Genomic DNA, 18405 nt, shown 5'->3' with positions numbered 1-18405 from the left:
AGTCATCCCTGGTCGAGGAGTCAGAAAATGCCATGTTTGGAACTATGCGTCCTGGTATGGATCCATCCTTCTGGGTGGAATTTTTACAGGGCTTGCAGACTTTTCTGCAGGGGTGTCCAGCTGAGGCAAATCCACCTGCTAAGAACATAAGAACATGACATACTGGGTCAGACCCCAAGGGTCCATCAAGCCCAGCATTCAGTCTCAAACAGTGGCCAGTCCAGGCCACAAGAACCTGGCAAGTACCCAAAATCAAGTCTATCCCATGTCACTGTTGCTAGTAATAGCAGTGGCTATTTTCTAAGTCAACTTAATAGCAGGTAATGGACCTCTCCTCCAAGAACTTATCCAATCCTTTTTTAAACCTAGCTGCACTAAACACATCCCCTGGCAACAAATTCCAGAGTTTAATTGTGCGTTGAGTGAAAAAGAACTTTCTCCGATTAGTTTTAAATGTGCCACATGCTAACTTCATGGAGTGCCCCCTAGTCTTTCTGTTATCTGAAAGAGTAAATAACCGATTCACATCTACCCGTTCTAGACCTCTCATGATTTTAAAGACCTCTATCATTTTCCCCCCTCAGCCGTCTCTTCTCCAAGCTGAACAGTCCTAACTTCTTTAGTCTTTCCTCATAGGGGAGCTGTTCCATCCCCTTTATCATTTTGGTCGCCCTTCTCTGTACCTTCTCCATTGCAACTATATCTTTTTTGAGATGCAGCGACTAGAATTGTACACAGTATTCAAGGTGTGATCTCACTATGGAACGATACAGAGGCATTGACATTTTCCATTTTATTCACTATTCTCTTTCTAATAATTCCCAGCATTGCTTGCTTCTTTGACTGTCGCAGCGCACTGAACCAGTGATTTAAATGCATTATCCACTTTGACTCCTAGATCTCTTTCTTGGGTGGTAGCTCCTAATATGGAACCTAACATTGTGTAACTATAGCATGGGCTATTTTTCCCTATATGAATCACCTTGCACTTATCCACATTAAATTTAATCTGCCATTTTGATGCCCAATTTTCCAGTCTCACAAGGTCTTTCTGCAATTTATCACAATCTGCTTGTGATTTAACTACTCTGAATAATTTTGTATCATCTGCAAATTTGATTACCTCACTCGTCGTATTCCTTTCCAGATCATTTATAAATATATTGAAAATCACGGGTCCCAATACAGATTCCTGAGGCACTCCACTGCCCGCTGCCCTCCACTGAGAAAATTGTCCATTTAATCCTACATTCGGTTTCCTGTCTTTTAGCCAGTTTGTAATCCATGAAAGGATATCACCACCTATCCCATGACTTTTTACTTTTCCTAGAAGCCTCTCATGAGGAACTTTATCAAATGCCTTCTGAAAATCCAAATACACTACATCTACTGGTTCACTTTTAACCAGATGTTTATCAACTCCTTCAAAAAAGTGAAGATTTGTGAGGCAAGACTTACCTTGGTAAAGCCATGCTGACTTTGTTCCATTAAACCATGTCTTTCTGTGATGTTTATATTTAGAACACTTTCCACAATTTTTCCTAGCACTGAAAACTATGCGGTCCAGGTGATTTACAACTCTTCAGTTTGTCAATCAGGCCTACCACATCTTCTAGGTTCACCATGATTTGGTTCACTCCATCTGAATCATTACCCATGAAAACCTTCTCTGGAACGGGTATCTCCCCAACATCCTCTTCAATAAACACCAAAGCAAAGAAATCGTTTAATTTTTCTGCGATGGCCTTATCTTCTCTAAGTGCCCCTTTAACCCCTCGATCAACTAACGGGCCAACTGAAGGGGTTGCATTCTCGGGCCTTCTGCTTGACATCCACTTTAGGGGCACCATCTCTGCGGCACTTGCCTGGAGATGTTCAGGGGAATGCAGAGCATGAAACGTCAGATGATTCCGATGATTACTTGGCTTTCTCAACTCTGGAAGAGGAAAACTCCACATAATTTGGAGCCACGTTGAACTCTGCTCTGTTTTTTTCACAAAGACGAGTTGCCAATCTGTTGACACAGACTCTGAAGACGCTCGGAGTTAGATGGGTGATGCTACGGGTTTACAAAAGAAAGATCTCATATTGGTCTCTTTACGTAAGGCATCCTGTTTCTTTCCCTTCTGGAGCCAATTTGAGTTAATTGATATTGAGTGGAATACCCCAGAGGCAAAGGATTGGCCTGCCTTCCTTAGAGGAAAAAGAACTATCAGGTAAGAAATAATTTCTTCATTTTAAGGGAAAGCAGACAATACAACAAGTGAAACCAGAGAAAATGCATCCACATAAATGTTTCAGAACATAAAATAAAACCAAAGTGAAGGAACATAAAGTACAGGAGTAGCAAATAACTAACTCTCTTCCTCTACAATATTTGCTGTCGCTAAAAAAAAAAAAAGCAGCTCTTTACCCTACTCTAAACCTGAATTTGCTGTCTCTTCCTCTGAGAAATTCTTCTCTTCTGATTTCACATCAACTTTTTTTTTTCCACCATGTTCAAGAAGGAAGCCAACAATCAAGAGGTATCCAGAATGTTCGTAGATTATGTCCTTCTGTTTCGTTACGCCGAGTGCTTGAAAGTATCTTGGCATGGGTCACGTTGTCGCTTCACGCGGCTTCCGCACCAAAATGTGCTAAAACTGGTTTTCCTAGGGTGTAGCAGATGGACTCAGGACCAGTGGGTATAGTGTGCTCCTGATAGTTGGAGACGAAGTCAGATTTCAATCTGACGTCACCACAAGTTCATATACCCCTGCAGGAAGCTCTGCTCTTCAGTATTTCTCTGTCTCCATAGCAGTTTGGGACTCTATTCACGCTTACACAGCATTAGAGTATTCAAACCAAAGAAAATCCCAAACAAGAAGAAACCTTACCTCTACAGAAGAGCCCCGCTCTCCTGCGGTGATACCTACGGGTCCCTCCCCCAGTCAAGAATTCCAGAAGTGATTTCCGAGATCCCTCAGAGGTAGGCCTCGGTCCGGCAGCCGGTTCGGGGCGTGGACTTGGCCCCTGGCAATGGAAGAGGCTAAGAGGCAGCGGGTGCAACACGGAGCGCGGCGGTGAAGGTACTTTCCTTCTTCCCCCACAGCCGGAGACCACCCGGAATGAAATCCGGGAAATGCCGAGACAAGGTAAGGTAGAAATCTTTCTAAAAGTCTCCGAGGCTCGGAAAGCCGCTCAGATCGTCAGTCGGCATCTATGCTATCGGGTTGATCAGCCCCGTCTGGGCTAGACCCTGATCTGATAAGAGGGTCCTCCCACGTGGAGACCCTCCAAGGTGGTCGCCATATTGCTCGCATGGTCGCAGACGCCATTTCCCATCGGTTGCCGACCTGTCCACCTGAGCCGTGCGCTCAGACGAGCTGGGCGCACGACCTACTTGTGCGCACATCGGCGCGCGCATAAGTGCCGTACGCACAGCGACGCGCATGAGGGGGCCGGGCGCACAGCCAAACGCTCAACAGTGCTAGGTGCCTAAGTTAAATTTGTGTGCACAGTGGCGCGCGCATCTTGTGAATGCGCATCTCGGCCTATGCGCACATCCTCGGCGCACCCAGAGCGCGTAACTAAGCCTCCCGGCGCGCATTATATGGGGCTTTCTGCTACCCTACGCGCACAAACCATGGCACCACCGGCCAAGAAGGTCAAAGCACAAGCCCTCTGCCCAGCCTGCCACATAAGAGCTGCGCAGCACAAAGAGGCCATGGCTCTGTGCCGACAGTGCGAGGAGGCTCTGGGAGAACCAGGTCATGGCCTTCCCCAGCCAGAACAGGAATCCGGATCCATCGATAGTACACCGGACCTCTCCACCCCCAGCGCGAGCCTCCCTCAAACGGGGCTCCCTGGGGACGCAGTGGCTTTCAGTCTAGACCCAGGATCCTTTTCCTGGGTAGAATTCTTTAAAGGTCTCCACACCTTCGTCCACATGCAACTGGCGCCACCGATGACACAACCACAGCCTTCCCCAGAGGACCCTAACCTCCCAGGGCCCTCTAGGCCCCCCAGAGATGTACCTCTACCGGCCAAAAACCTCTTCATAGGGGACACGGACACCTCGGACGAGGATCAAGAATCTCTGGAGGAAGGGGAAATCTCTCCAGGAACCGGAACCTTACCGAACCATGAGGTGTTTTTTCTCCAAAGACAAGCTATCAGACCTCGTGGCTCACAGCTTGAAGGAGCTCGCCATTCCAGGCACTGGTGCCACAGGGGAACCGAAGAAAACCCTCTCCTAGAGGGACTCCATCAGACCTCACGCCATTTCCCTCTACTGCAAGCCGTACTACAGTTGATCGATCTGGAATGGGATGCCCCGGAGGCCAGTTTCAAAGGCGGACGGGCCCTAGAAGCCCTCTACCCACTGGAACCATCAGCCAAAGATCTCCTGGCGTTCCCCAAAGTGGACGCCATGGGGTCTGCGTGGTCACAAAGCGCACTACCATCCCAGTTGGAGGAATGACACTCAAGGATGCCCAGGACAGACGTCTGGAATCCATCCTTAAACAGTCATTCGACGTATCAGCTATGTCACTACAGATTGCTGCCTGCTGTTCCGTGGTAACACACGCCTGCTTATCCATGACCAGGAAGACCGCCATGCCTGTCGAAGCGTTAGAACCAGCGGTATCCTTCCTCACGGATGCGACCTCTGACCTGGTACGCACCTCAACCAGGGGTGTCTCATCTGTAGTGGCAGCCAGAAGGCAACTCTGGCTCCGAAGTTGGTCAGCCGATGTGACTTCCAAGACAAAACTCAAGAGAATGCCCTTTAAAGGAGCCCTCCTGTTCAGAAACGAACTGGAGAAGTTAGCTGACAAATGGAGCGAATCCCCAGTACCTCGGCTACCGGAGGACAAGAACAAAAGAAGCCAACGCCCCTCCCCCCGATTACCTAGGGGCAGAGGATCACAGTGCTTCAGACCCTACAAGAGTACATATCAAGCCCCTCGCCCTGCAGGTAGGGGCCAGTCCTTTCAGAACAAACACAACAAAGAGGGGAGCCGGCTCTGGCACAGGCCCCAGTTGCACCCCACAATGAGAATCAGCCGACCCACAGGAAGAAGCCATAGGGGGCAGGCTTGCCCTATTCTACCAAAGATGGGTCGAGATAACAGCAGACAAGTGGGTCCTAACCATCATTCGAGATGGATACTATCTGGACTTCCACAACATACCTCCGGACAAGTTCGTGAAATCTCCTTGCCACGCACCCTCCAAGAGGATGGCAGTGGAAACCACACTGGCCAAATTGCTCGCCCTAAAGGCCATAATGCCGGTGCCCACACAACAACAAAATACTGGGCACTATTCCATCTATTTTATCGACCACAAGAAAGAGGGAATGTTCTGGCCCATCCTGGATCTCAAGTCTGTCAACTGCTACCTGAGGGTACCACACTTCCGCATGGAAACCCTGCGCTCGGTCATAAGGGCGATACAGCTGGGAGAATTCCTTACATCCTTGGACCTGTCAGAAGCATACCTGCACATCCTGGTCCATCATGAGCATCAGTGCTTCCTGCACTTCGCGATCCTGGACCACCACTACCAGTTCCGAGCACTACCCTTCGGGCTCGCCACAGCCCCTTGGACGTTCACCAAAATTATGGTGGTAGTAGCAGCGACACTGAGGAAAGAGGGAATCCTCGTACACCCATATCTGGACAATTGGCTGATCAGGGTAAAGTCTCCAGAGGAAAGTCATCAGGTGACCACCAGAGTCAAGGCTCTACTGGAGAACCTCGGGTGGGTTGTCAACACAAACAAGAGCTGCCTACAAGCCATCCCAATCTCTAGAATACCTGGGAGTCCGGTTCGACACCAGCAAGACAAGGTCATGCTTCCCCCTACAAGGAGAAGAAAACTGACGAACTAATTGCGAAATCTGCTAACAAGCCTTCTCCCCAAAGTATGGGACTACCTCCAAGTCCTCGGCCTCATGACATCAACCCTGGAAGTGGTCCCATGAGCAAGAGCGCACATGTGACCGCCACAACTCTCCCTACTGTCACGGTGGAACCCGATGTCCCAGGACTACTCTGTTCGCCTGCAGCTCCCAGAGGAGGTGCGGAACCAGCTCCAATGGTGGCTACAAGAAGACCATCTGAGCAAGGGAGTAAGGCTATTCTCACCGACCTGGAACTTGCTCACCACGGACGTGAGCCTACAAGGGTGGGGAGCCCACTGCCAGGGACTTGACAGCCCAGGGGCAATGGGACAAGGAAGAGTCGGGATGAAACATCAACAGACTGGAAGCCCGGGTGGTCAGACTAGCCTGCATACGGTTCAGTCATAGACTCCGGGGCAAATCAGTCAGTCATGTCAGACAACACCACGACGGTTGCCTACATCAACCACCAGGGAGGAATCAGAAGCCAACAGATGTCCTTGGAAATAGATCCCCTAATGGCGTGGGCGGAAGCAAACCTACAAGGGATCTCAGCCGCCCACATCATGGGAAAAGGCAACGTCACTGTGGACTACCTCAGCAGAGAAAGTCTAGACCCAGGGGAATGGAAGCTGTTGACCATAGCCTTCCAGGATAGTAAACCGCTGGGGAACCCCAGCCATGTATCTCCTGGCAACCCGGTCCAACGCCCAAGTTCCCAACTTCTTCAGTCGCAGACAAGAACCACAATCCAGTCCAGAGCAATAGAACCAGTACCTTACTCTCAACAAGGCCTAGGATTCTATTCCCCCAAAAATCGGGAGGCGTTCGTCCAATTCTGGACCTTCATGCCCTCAACAAGTACCTCCAATGAGAAAAGTTCAAGATGGTAACCTTGGGTTCCCTCCTTCCTCTTCTGCAAAGAGGAGACTGGCTATGCTCTCTCGATCTCCAAGATGTGTACACGCACATTGCGATAAATCCATCTCATCGCAGGTTCCTGAGATTTCTAGTAGGCCCCAAACACTATCAATACCGAGTGCTCCCATTCGGCCTGGCATCTGCACCATGAGTCTTCACCAAGTGCCTCGTAGTAGTAGCAGCCTTCCTCAGGACTCAAGGTGTTCACGTCTACCCCTATCTAGACGATTGGTTGATCAGGTCTCCCACTCAGCAAACTGCTCTGTCCCTACATCTTACTTTACACACTCTGATTTCGCTAGGATTTCTCGTCAACTACGCAAAATCCTGCTTACTCCCATCTCATACTTTATCATTCAAAACAGAAATCCTGATAATAGCACCGGAAAAACACACCGCGCAGACCTCAAGCAATTCTCCAGACATCTCAGGATACACCACCTCACCACAAGTCAGAGATCTGGGTGTGATATTAGATGACAGATTCAACCTCAATAAATTCGTCAACAACACCACCAAAGAATGCTTCTTTAAATTACAAGTTTTAAAGAAACTAAAGCCACTTCTACGCTACAGAGACTTCCGCACAGTACTCCAAGCCATCATTCTCCCGAAACTAGACTATTGCAATTCACTTCTGCTGGGACTTCCTGCATGCTCTACCAAACCCCTCCAGATGGTGCTGAATGCCACAGCAAGAATTCTCACCAACGCCAAAAAAAGAGACCACATCACCCCGATCCTCCAGCACCTTCACTGGCTCCCCATTAAATACAGGATACAGTTCAAAAGCAGCATGATGATGCATAAGGCCCTTCATAGCATATCCCCACTCAACTTAACCTTCAAGCTGCAACTACATACTTCGGACAAGCCGACTAGAAGTGCATACCAAAACAGAATGATTACTCAGCCCGCAAAATCCTCGCTGAGAAAACGCGCTCTATCAACCGCGGGACCGTCCCTCTGGAATTCCCTACCACCAGACCTCCGCCTGGAGTCGTGCCATACCACTTTTAAGGCAAAATTAAAGACTTGGCTCTTCCTGCAAGCATTCCCAGAGAGCTAAGAACTAACTTATATAACAACCCATAACAACCCTGTCCTTTGGTTCTAATGTATTATTCTCTGCACTATTTATTTTAATTAAGATTTATATTGCCTTTTTTATTTATTTTTATCTTTTTTGTTTAAAAGTTGAAACTAGTTAGTTGGTTCGCTTATTCTTATTAGATCAAGTTCTGATTTGTTCCATGTAAACTGCCACACGGCAGTAGTTATTACCGTTTAACTGTGAACCGGAGCGATATGTATTGTATACAGGAACTCCCGGTATATAAAAATCCATAAATAAATAAATAAATAAATCATTCATAGGGGCAGACTTGGACACCTTGCAGGCAAAGGCATTTCTGCCTTGATAGTGAGCTCTCACTCTCATCTCCCTCGCACGCCAACTACAGTCTCAGCGCTGCACGACTGCACGCCACTTCTTCATCCTTCTGGGACACATGGCGTCCTCAGTACAGGTTACCCCAATGGCCCGCTTGGCGATGAGTCATGCAGTGGACTCTGTCACAATGGACTCAGTCCGTCCAATCTCTATCAACCACTGTCCACATCACCGACTCACACTGTCAATGTCTAGCCTGGTGGAAAAATCAGATCAATCTCCTCCAAGGCCTGCCCTTCCAGTCTCCAGACCCTCAGATAATTCTCACCACCGATGCTTCCAACCTCTGCTGGGGAGCCCATGTGGCCTATTTGCAAACACAAGGAACTTGGTCTCCAGAGGAAGCCAAACAACAAATCAATTTCCTGGAGCTTCGAGCAATCAGATATGCTCTCAGTGTATTTCAGGATCGCCTTTCCAATCAGGTCATCCTGATTCAGACGGACAACCAGGTGGCCATGTAGTACATCAACAAACAGGGAGGAACGGGCTCCTACATACTGTGTCAGGAAGCTGCGCAGATATGGGTGGAAGCCCTCTCCCACTCGATGTACCTCAGGGCTACCTATTTGCCGGGAGTGGACAATGTGTTGGTGGACAACATAAGTCGTGCTTTCCATCCGCATGAGTGGTCCCTCAACACCACATAGCAGACGCAATATTCCAATGTTGGGGGTGATCCTCGCACAGACCTCTTTGCGTCACCTCAAAACCGCAAGGTAGAGAACCTTTGCGCTCTCACTCGCAGCCAACACTACAGCCAAGAGATGCGTTCTCCCTCTCATGGGCAACCGGTCTCCTATATGCATTCCCTCCACTTCCACTTCTCTCGAAGACTCTTGTGAAGTTACGTCAGGAAAAAGGATGCATGATCCTGATAGCACCTCACTGGCCTCGCCAAGGTGGATAGGTAACCAGGGCCTGTAATTCACTAATTCTGCGAGCGGAAGTGATTGCCAAAAGAAAAATCACTTTCCATGTGAGATAGCAAAGATCACAGGATTGGAGAGGCTCAAATGGTGGTTTCATGAGCCGACCCAAAACCAGATTGAGGTCACAAGAAGGGGCCGGAGGGCGCAGTGGAGGCTTGAGGTGAAGCAAGCCTTTCAGAAAACATGTTACGAGGGGTTGTACTGAAATAGGAACATCCCCGACACCTTTATGGAAGGCGGACCCGCTTCTGATCACTCAGAACGGCGGGTACCTACGCCACCCCAATCTTCAAGCTTTGTCCCTGATGGCCTGGATGTTGAAAGGTTAATTCTTCAGCCACTTAACCTTTCGGAGCCAGTTTCCCGTGTCCTGATTGCTTCACGGAAGCCTTCCACGAGAAAGTCTTACCTCTACAAATGGAACAGGTTTAAGTCATGGTGTTCTTCTCAATCCCTTGATCCCTTTACCTGTTCCACCACGAAGTTTCTAGACTATCTCTGGCACTTGTCAGAATCAGGTCTAAAAACTTCCTCCATCAGAATGCATGTCAGTGCTGTGACCACCTTCCATAAAGGTGTCGGGGATGTTCCTATTTCAGTACAACCCCTCGTAACACATTTTCTGAAAGGCTTGCTTCACCTCAAGCCTCCACTGTGTCCTACGGCCCCTTCTTGGGACCTCAATCTGGTTTTGGGTCGGCTCATGAAACCACCATTCGAGCCTCTCCAATCCTGTGATCTTCGCTATCTCTCATGGAAAGTGATTTGTCTTTTGGCAATCACTTCCGCTCGCAGAGTTAGTGAATTACAGGCTCTAGTTACCTATCCGCCTTAACACTAAACTTCTGCAGGATCGGGCAGTACTCCACTCACCCTAAGTTCTTAGCTAAGGTAGTATCAGAGTTTCACATTAATCAATCCATTATACTACCTACCTTCTTTCCCAGGGCCCACTCCAATCCAGGAGAACATGCTCTGCATACCCTTGACTGCAAATGGGATCTAGCCTTCTATCTAGACCATACAGCTGCCCACAGGAAAAGCACTCAGTTGTTTGTCTCTTTCCATTCTATCAATTTGGGGCAGCCTGTGGTAAGCAGACTCTCTCCTCCTGGTTAGCGGACTGCATATCCTTTTGCTATCAGCAAGCAGGCATTCTGTGAGGGCCATGGCGACTTCAGTAGCACACCTACGCTCTGTGCCGTTTCCTGACATTTGCAGGGCTGCTGCCTGGAGTTCTCTCCATACCTTTACAGCCCATTATTGCTTAGACAAGTCCGGAAAACAAGATTCCGTCTTCGGCCAGTCTGTCTTGCGCAACCTTTTTACAACTTGATGTATCAACACCCTTCCGCCTGTCTGTTAGGGTTCAGGATGCCCTCTACCAAATTCCAACCCAGTCCTTGTGCCTATTGCACATCTTGGGTACATTTGGTGCATTTCTCGGACATCCTCAGCTCGGTACTCACCCATATGTGAGGACTACCATCCTGCTTGTCCTGTGAGAAAGCAAATGTTGCTTACCTGTAACAGGTGTTCTTACAGGACAGCAGGATGTTAGTCCTCACGAAACCCGCCCGCCGCCCCACGGTGTTGGGTTCGTTACGTTTTCTTATTTTATTTTTCAGCACTTCCTGTAGCTTTAAACAAGACTGAAGAGGGACCCCTGCTGGCTGCAGGGTTAGTGCCATGCTGGGCATGCCCAGTTAGTTGCCAGTCAAAGTTCTAGAAACTTTGACAAAAGTGTTCTGTGATTGGGCTCCATCCTGTGATGTCACCCATATGTGAGGACTAGTATCCTGCTGTCCTGTGAGAACACCTGTTACAGGTAAGCAACATTTGCTTTTCCTCCTGTCTTACTGTCCATTTATGCCTTAGCTCTCTTGGCTGCTATCCAACCTTCTCTTGGCTTTTCCAGATTTTGCCGCCTGTCTTCCTCTTTCTACAATCTCTTGTAGTTTATGAATACTAACCTTTGTTTCTCTTTTCAGCCAGTTCTTTGGGCAAGCATAGTAACCTCTTTCTTCTTAACTTTATTTACAGGTTTGTTGCATTTAAAATATCCACTTTTAGATTTGCCTACTGCTCTTCTACTTCCCCACTCGGTTAATGCCTCCCTGAGGTGCTTCCTCCATCTTAACAAAGTTGTTTTCTGAAGTCCAGGACCCTAGCTTTTTAATGAACCACACCAACATGAGCACTGGATCCCAGTTTGATCCCCCATTAACACCAGGAACATTCTCCCTATTTGTAAGCAATGGATCCAGTATTGCCTCCTCACATGTCTGTTCTGTTCGCAGTTGCTGGCAAATTTCTTCCTGCAGACAATCCAGGATATTTCTGCTTCTAGATGATATCGCAGCCCAGATGTGCCATTCAGCATCCAGCAAATTTGATTGCCCCTTCCCTTACCTACTAATTTTGTGAATGTCCAGTTGTATCTGTCTGTGGAAGAGGTCTTTATAGCACACAGTGCAAATATAGTGCATAATCTGTCAGTGCCACCTCATAAAACCTGTAGTTCTTTGTTTAATTATATAAACATTAGATATCATGCTGGCCCTTCACCCTTTCTTCTGAATAGATTATTTCCTGGTATAAGTCTGTCCCATCATTTCCATGCTTGCCTGAATATCTTGTACTTTATTTCCTATACTATGAACATTAGTGTCATAGTTTTCCAGGTGTTGCCCTTTTTTTCTGTCTCTGTGTTTAATGATTTGCCCATTCCCAGCAGTCCCTCAGTATGTTTGCTGGAATGTTTTGGAAGATGCTGGATCTCCAGCAATGTTTCATGCCACTCAGATGCTGAGTCACATGTCTTATGCAATATAATCAATGGATGCATCGAGCAGGTTCCAGTGGCAAATCTGTGTGTAAGAGACACTCTTATTTTCTTTGGTGATGAGCAGCAATGACATTGCTTACTTCTAATACCTGTTTTCTGATGACAACAGAAAATCAACTACGCAATGTAACCAACAAGGATAAATACAAAAATGTACCCTCAATCAATAATCCACCTTCCAGGAGCAAACCAACAAAGGTTGTGTGCTCTTGGATGAGTAGAGACTGCTTGGACCCTTTCAGTCCATTTCTCTTCCCTTTGCGCTGCTGTTCTCCGCTCTCTTGTTTTTTGATCTAAGCTTAGTTAACGGATTAAATTGAGAGGTTGAGGGTCTGGTGGCATGTGAAAATACTACACATACCTAGGAAAGCATTTGAAAGATTGTCATGGGAACTGTGTGTGTAGCGTGTGGCATGTTGTATTGTCATCCTAAGCTTCCTATTAACAGGTGAGCAGTTTTACTCTCCCAGTTGGGCACTATGAAGGGAAAGTATACAGCATGCACACAGCCACAACAGGAGTCCATCCCAACATAGAGGTTTACAGGTTGTTACATTAATTTTTATTCTTTGCCAAATAAAACACAATGTTACGGAAACCCAAACCATAAGCTGTCCTCCATTCCTTTTGGTCCTTTCTGGTCATACTGGAGCACACTGAGCTCTTCTCTCGCCTCTGAGTGAGACTTGTAATTTCATCCCTAGAATTAGATATCACATCCCTTTTCAGCAGTATAAATGTATTGATGTACAGTACTGATTCCCCCCTTTTTAATTAGCTCAAATCATTTGGTGTTAGCTATCTTCATGGGTCGATAGCAGTGGGATGTTGATGGTATTGTTGCTTTTATTCTTGTATTGTCCTTTTTTGGGTAAATGTGACAATTTTGTGCTTGCATTCTGAATAGATATATTCAATTAAGTTTTACTCCCTCTGTGTTTTGTTTGTATAGGCAGTGAACAATTTCAAAAATGAAACTGGATACACAAAAAGACTTCGTAAGCAGCCGGTGCCACCTCCAAAACAGCCACAGAGACCACAGGCTCAGCACAGTGTACCTCCAGTGTCACGGCCCATCCCTTCTCGACAGCAGGATCCACTCATAACTCCAGTATCGTCTACGTCTTCGCATGCTGCTAATCCAGTAACCTCAGCCATTCCAAGCCAGTCAGCAACAACTGCACCTGCCAGCCAGCCACCTGCAGTGGTTGCCACTGTGGATAGTAGTGTGGCCTTACCTATTACTGTACGACCAGAAAAGCAGGAAGCCCCTTTCCAGTAAGTTAACTTGGAGGATGACACCTTTGGACACCAAATGTTGAAAATAAACTGCCTCTCCTATATGTTATAGCATGTCTGCCCGGCCCTGGGGCCTGCCACAGCTCCATCTTTCTCTTTTTTTGCTAGGCATGGAGCCTGCCACCATATTGTAGTCTGTCTATACATTTGTGTGTGTTTGTGTTTTGTTTTTTATTTCTTTTTGTTAGTGATACTGATAAGAACATCCCTCAAACTGCAGTGATTCCTCCAGCATCTCTCAGCTCTTCAGGCAGCTCTTTATCCAGCAGCAGCATGATGGAAGAAAAGGTAACATTCCATGCTTTTATTCAGGGAGGTGTCTGCTTGTGCAGAGGCATGCTACCTCTTATGTTTAAAGATGGCGTGATCTTTTATAGTGCATTCATAGTACTTAGAAAAACAATTTTTTCTTTCCCTTGCTCTTTCTCTTAGCAGTGTCTGCCACTCTCCCTTCTGCACATGGCACACGGGAATCCTATAGGCCCGAGGGGTACCATTTCTAAGGCTAATTGGCTAGCATCCTTCCCTCCTTGGGCCTAAGTGCACTATGCAAAACATTTTTAATGACTTGTGGTTGATCTTTGTTAGTGTTTCTTGCTCATGTAAGCTAATCATTGTAGAATTAATTATATTTATGGTCATGTGTGCTAGTGGATTCTCAAATCCGCCTCATAAGACCTCTAGATAGGTCTGAGAAAGAAATATATATTAACACAAGACATTACACTAGTTCTGTCACGCCTCTCGAACAGTCAGGAAGTAAAATAAACTAAGGCCACCAAAAAGAGCGGAAAGCAGCAAGTTGGATCTGTAGCAGATTCTGGTAGTAGCTCTGGTCTTTTTGGGAAAGAGGAAACAGGAGAATGACAAGTGAGCATGTCTCTGCTGCTCTCGGGGACTGGATTTGAGAACCACTGATCAGTGTAATAAATTCTGCATCCTAGAGACATTAGGGATGTGCATTTGTCTAGGACGAATTAGGTAATTCCAACGAAATTGCCTAATTCATCCTGGTTCGGGAGCCCGAAACCCGAATAAGTTTTTCCCGAAATTTCAGGAAAAATTTGTTTTCGGGTTTAGTGCGCACTAACCCGAAATTCGGGTCCCCCTGAATTTAAAAGGCTTCGCACATCTCTACTTCTAATGCCAGACAGATGTATTTTCTTAATCAGGTTTCTTCAAATAACCGAGCAAGCAAAGCTGAAAGTTACTTTGTGTACACTCAGACATTTTTCCTTCCTTTCTTTCAAGGGTTATCAGGTTCCTGTCCTTGGACAGCCACCTTCACAGAGGCATTCTATTCCTACTACTGGTAAGACGTGTGATGAAAATCCAAGCATTTCTAATATTCTGTAGCCTTTCTCAATGGGAGAAGGAACAATAGCCAGGGATGGATCGGGCATTCTTGGGTGAGAAGCAATGAACTCCACAGATCGGTAATGGGACCTGCATCATATTTTGAGTCACAGGACTCTCCAGAGTTTTCTAGCAAAGCTAGAAATGGTGTTGCACAATAGAAATTCCTGCTTACAAAGCTTTTCAGGAGTTGGGGTCCCACATGTCACTTGATCTGTTGCTCTTTGTCCATCAGAGGACACCCCAAAGGACTTGTGCTGCTACTATTTTAGGCCTCAGCAGTTTTTTCAAATGTTTGTCCCTTCAGCATTTCAAAACAATACTTTTAAAAAGTTCTTGTTTTATTCCTCTTATTTTCACTACTAGCTAGGTGGTTTTTTGCAGTTTTCACTTTTTATTTTTATTTTTAGTGCATCATTTTAGTTTCAGCTCTGAATGCCATTCTCTGTAGCTTGATCACAATTTTTCCTCTTATCTTTTCGGTGTTTGAAAAATGTCATCTTTTGTCTTTGTATCCATTATTCAAATATTTTCTATAAGTACAATACAAAAATAAATGCATGAGGTTAGGACATTTAGCACCAGACTTTGTATCAATTATAAGTTTAAGTATGATCATAAAACCCAGTGACTTAAGTGTCCAGATTGCTCCCTTGTGGATTGTCATGAGGAATGCAATAAGAATTTGGGTGAAAACCAAGAGGACATATGTGACTTCCACATGAAGGTAGCGTTGTAAGCAATTCACCTTCAGCAGGATTAATTCCTTTTTCTTGCTTCACACAGACACTGCTCAAATACTTGCTGCATCTCAAATCAGCTGTCAGAGTACAAGTCAGTGCAATTAGTGCATATCGCCCAATCTCTGCTCACCTTTCACTTCTCTTGTTTCACCTAAGCCACTCAGTGTCACACAGTCTCAGCTGACAAAAAAACCCTTTGAGTTTCTTGCCTTCTATGAGCTCACATACCTTGTCTTGGAAGATGGCATTCTCCAAGGTCAAGTATGATGGTAGTCCTCACACATGGGTGACATCATCAGATGGAGCCTAGACACACTGAGCATGCCCAGCATGCCGCTAACCACGTGTCCAAGCAGGGTCCCTCGTCAGTCTCTCTTTCCGGGAAGCTCATGCTTTTTCTGTGAGAAATCTTTTTCTTCCTTCCTGAGTCCAGTCTGGTCCCTCTGCCTGTTTTCCTGAGGTTTTTTTTGCCTCTATCGGTAAGTTTTTTGGTATTACCGATGGTGTCGCCTCCCGGTGCCTGCCGGTCATTGACCGCGCACCACGTTCTTTTTACCATTCTGCCCCCAGACTGTCCATCACAGACCCCCATGAGGTCTGTGTCCTTTGTCTGCGATCTTTGTGCCAGATGACTCCCAAGAGTCGCCGGGTGCGTCTGGACAAACTGGAGAAGCTGTATGTCGCTAAAAAATCAGAATCCTCATCGGCGTCCAGGACTTCTACACCACAAGGAAAAAGAGTCTCTGCCTCGACCCCCCCTCTGTATCTCTTCCGCTACTGCTCCATGATCCTGAGGTAGGGGCAGAGGACCGAACAAGATCTTTCTTCATGGGCCAGATCAGGTTTGTCTGTCAGGACCGGGGTGAGCACCAGGAAAAACCCAGAAAGCACAGACACTGGTTGTCTTCCTTGAAAACATTGGCCCATGGGAAGGCATCGACCGGTTCCGTGCCTCCTCTGAAGCGGTCCCGGGCAGAGGTTATACCCTCCTGTCCTCCCAAGGAATCTCGGCGGCCCCCACTGGTATTGGTGGAAGGGTTCGGTCCCGTCCTGCAATTCCAGGGGCGATACAATTCCGCTGCCATCTCCTCCTGAAGCCTTCCTGTCATTGGCAGCCTTTGAGGAGGAGTTAGAGAGACACATGCAGTTGACAAGATGGCTGGTTCCACCAGGACCACCACCACCGCAAGAGCCGTCTCCTTTCGTGCTTGTGCCTCTGTAGGAGCGGCTGGACCTGCTGCTTGTGATCTTACTGATGCAGCTAACGTTGATGCCACTGACACCCTCACTGTCAAAGGGAGCATCGCTGCTTTCTCCACTGGTTCCTATTCCAGTGAGTGACTCCTCAGACGAGAGTCCATTGGGGTCAATGGCACCTAGGCTGAACAGGACACCCTGGCAGCCTCTAGCACTCCTGGGGCCATTGGGACCAGTGACCTTGATGCCCCCGGCGCGCCCGACACCTGTGGATCCATCGGTGCATTGAATTCCAGCTACCATATCCTTGACCAGTGTTCAAGCTTCCTTAAATCTCGTCTCATTTTCTCTACTCCTTCTGGCTTGTCCACTTTGTTGCAGATCTTAGTATCATTTGCAAATAGACAAACTTTACCTTCTATCCCTTCTGCAATGTCACTCACAAAGATTGAACAGGACCGGTCTCAACACCGATCCTTGTGGCAATCCACTAAACATGGTTCTGTCTTCTATCTGTCAACCATTTGTAATCCACGCCACCACCATGGTGCTCACTCCCAAGCTTCTCATTTTATTCACAAGCCTCCTATGCGGGACTGTATCAAAAGATTTGCTGAAATCCAAATAGATCACATCAAGCGCTCACTCTCGATCCAATTCTTTAGTCACTCAAACAAAAACATCAATCAGATTTGTCTGACAGGACCTTCCTCCGGTGAATCCCTGCTGCCTTGGGTCCAGCAGCCCTCCTGACTGTAGATAGCTCACCATCCTTTCCTTCAGCAGAGTCTCCATTAATTCCCCCACCACCGAGGTGAGGCTAACCGGCCTGTAGTTTCCAGCCTCCTCTCTCTCCCACTCTTGTGAAGCTGGACCACCACCGCTCTTCTCCAGTCCCACTCCCGTTTCCAGGGATCTATTGAACAGGTCACACTGCGGACCCACCAGCATCTCTGAGCTCCCTCAGTATCCTGGGATGAACCTCATCAGGCCCCATGGCTCTGTCCACTTTCAGTTTTCCTAGCACTTCCCATACGTTCTCTTCTGTAGATGGAGTATTGTCTGCTCCACCCCCCTCCGATGTCTTGTTAGCTAACGATGGTCCTTCTCCAGGGTCTTCTTTAGTGAACACTGACCTGAAGTATTTGTTTAATATTTCTGCCATTTCTTCGTCTCTCTCCACACATTGATCTTTGTCACCTTTCAGTTTCATTATACGACTTCGGACCTTTCTCATTTCTCTGATATATCCGAGAAATGTTTTGTCACCTCACTTTACCTCTTTGGCAATCCTTTCTTCTGCCTGACTTTTTGCTTTCTTGATTACTTTCTTTGTCTCCCTCAGTTTTACCAGGTAACTCTTCCCTGTGTTCCTCTTTTTGGGATCTTTTCAATTTCTTGAATGCTGTTTTTTGCCTTTTTTCAGCTACCTCCTTTGAGAACCAGATCGGTTTCTTATTTCTCTTGCTTTTGTTTACTTTTCTAACATACAGATTTGTTGCATGTGTAATTGCTCCTTTTAGTCTGGCCCACTGTTGTTCCACTTCTCCCATTTCCTCCCAGTCTGTTAGTTCTATCTCCAAGTACTTCCCCATTTCAGCAAAGTCCGTATTTTTGAAATGCAAAATTCGGGTCTTCATGTGACTTACCTGTATCCTATTTGCGATATCAAACCATGCCATTTGATGACGACTGGTGCTGAGGTGGGCACCCACCCAGACATTAGAGACCTTCTCCCCGTTAGTGAGCACCAGGTCGAGAATAAC

The 18405-nt window shown here is 46.9% G+C and overlaps 1 protein-coding gene across 1 annotated transcript in view; it reads left to right on the top strand.

Annotated features, from left to right (window-relative positions):
* RBBP6 (RB binding protein 6, ubiquitin ligase) overlaps nucleotides 1-18405 on the top strand; it is a 116861-nt gene that overhangs the window by 72100 nt on the left and 26356 nt on the right. The window contains exons 10-12 of the mRNA XM_029576353.1: nucleotides 12997-13322; nucleotides 13532-13631; nucleotides 14595-14655. Coding sequence (XP_029432213.1) covers nucleotides 12997-13322; nucleotides 13532-13631; nucleotides 14595-14655 — 487 coding nt within the window. The remainder of the gene's footprint in view (nucleotides 1-12996; nucleotides 13323-13531; nucleotides 13632-14594; nucleotides 14656-18405) is intronic.

This window comes from Rhinatrema bivittatum, chromosome 14, assembly GCF_901001135.1.
Source record: "Rhinatrema bivittatum chromosome 14, aRhiBiv1.1, whole genome shotgun sequence".
NCBI classification, from domain to species: Eukaryota; Metazoa; Chordata; class Amphibia; order Gymnophiona; family Rhinatrematidae; genus Rhinatrema; species Rhinatrema bivittatum.
This window is presented reverse-complemented; position numbering and strand designations above follow the sequence as displayed.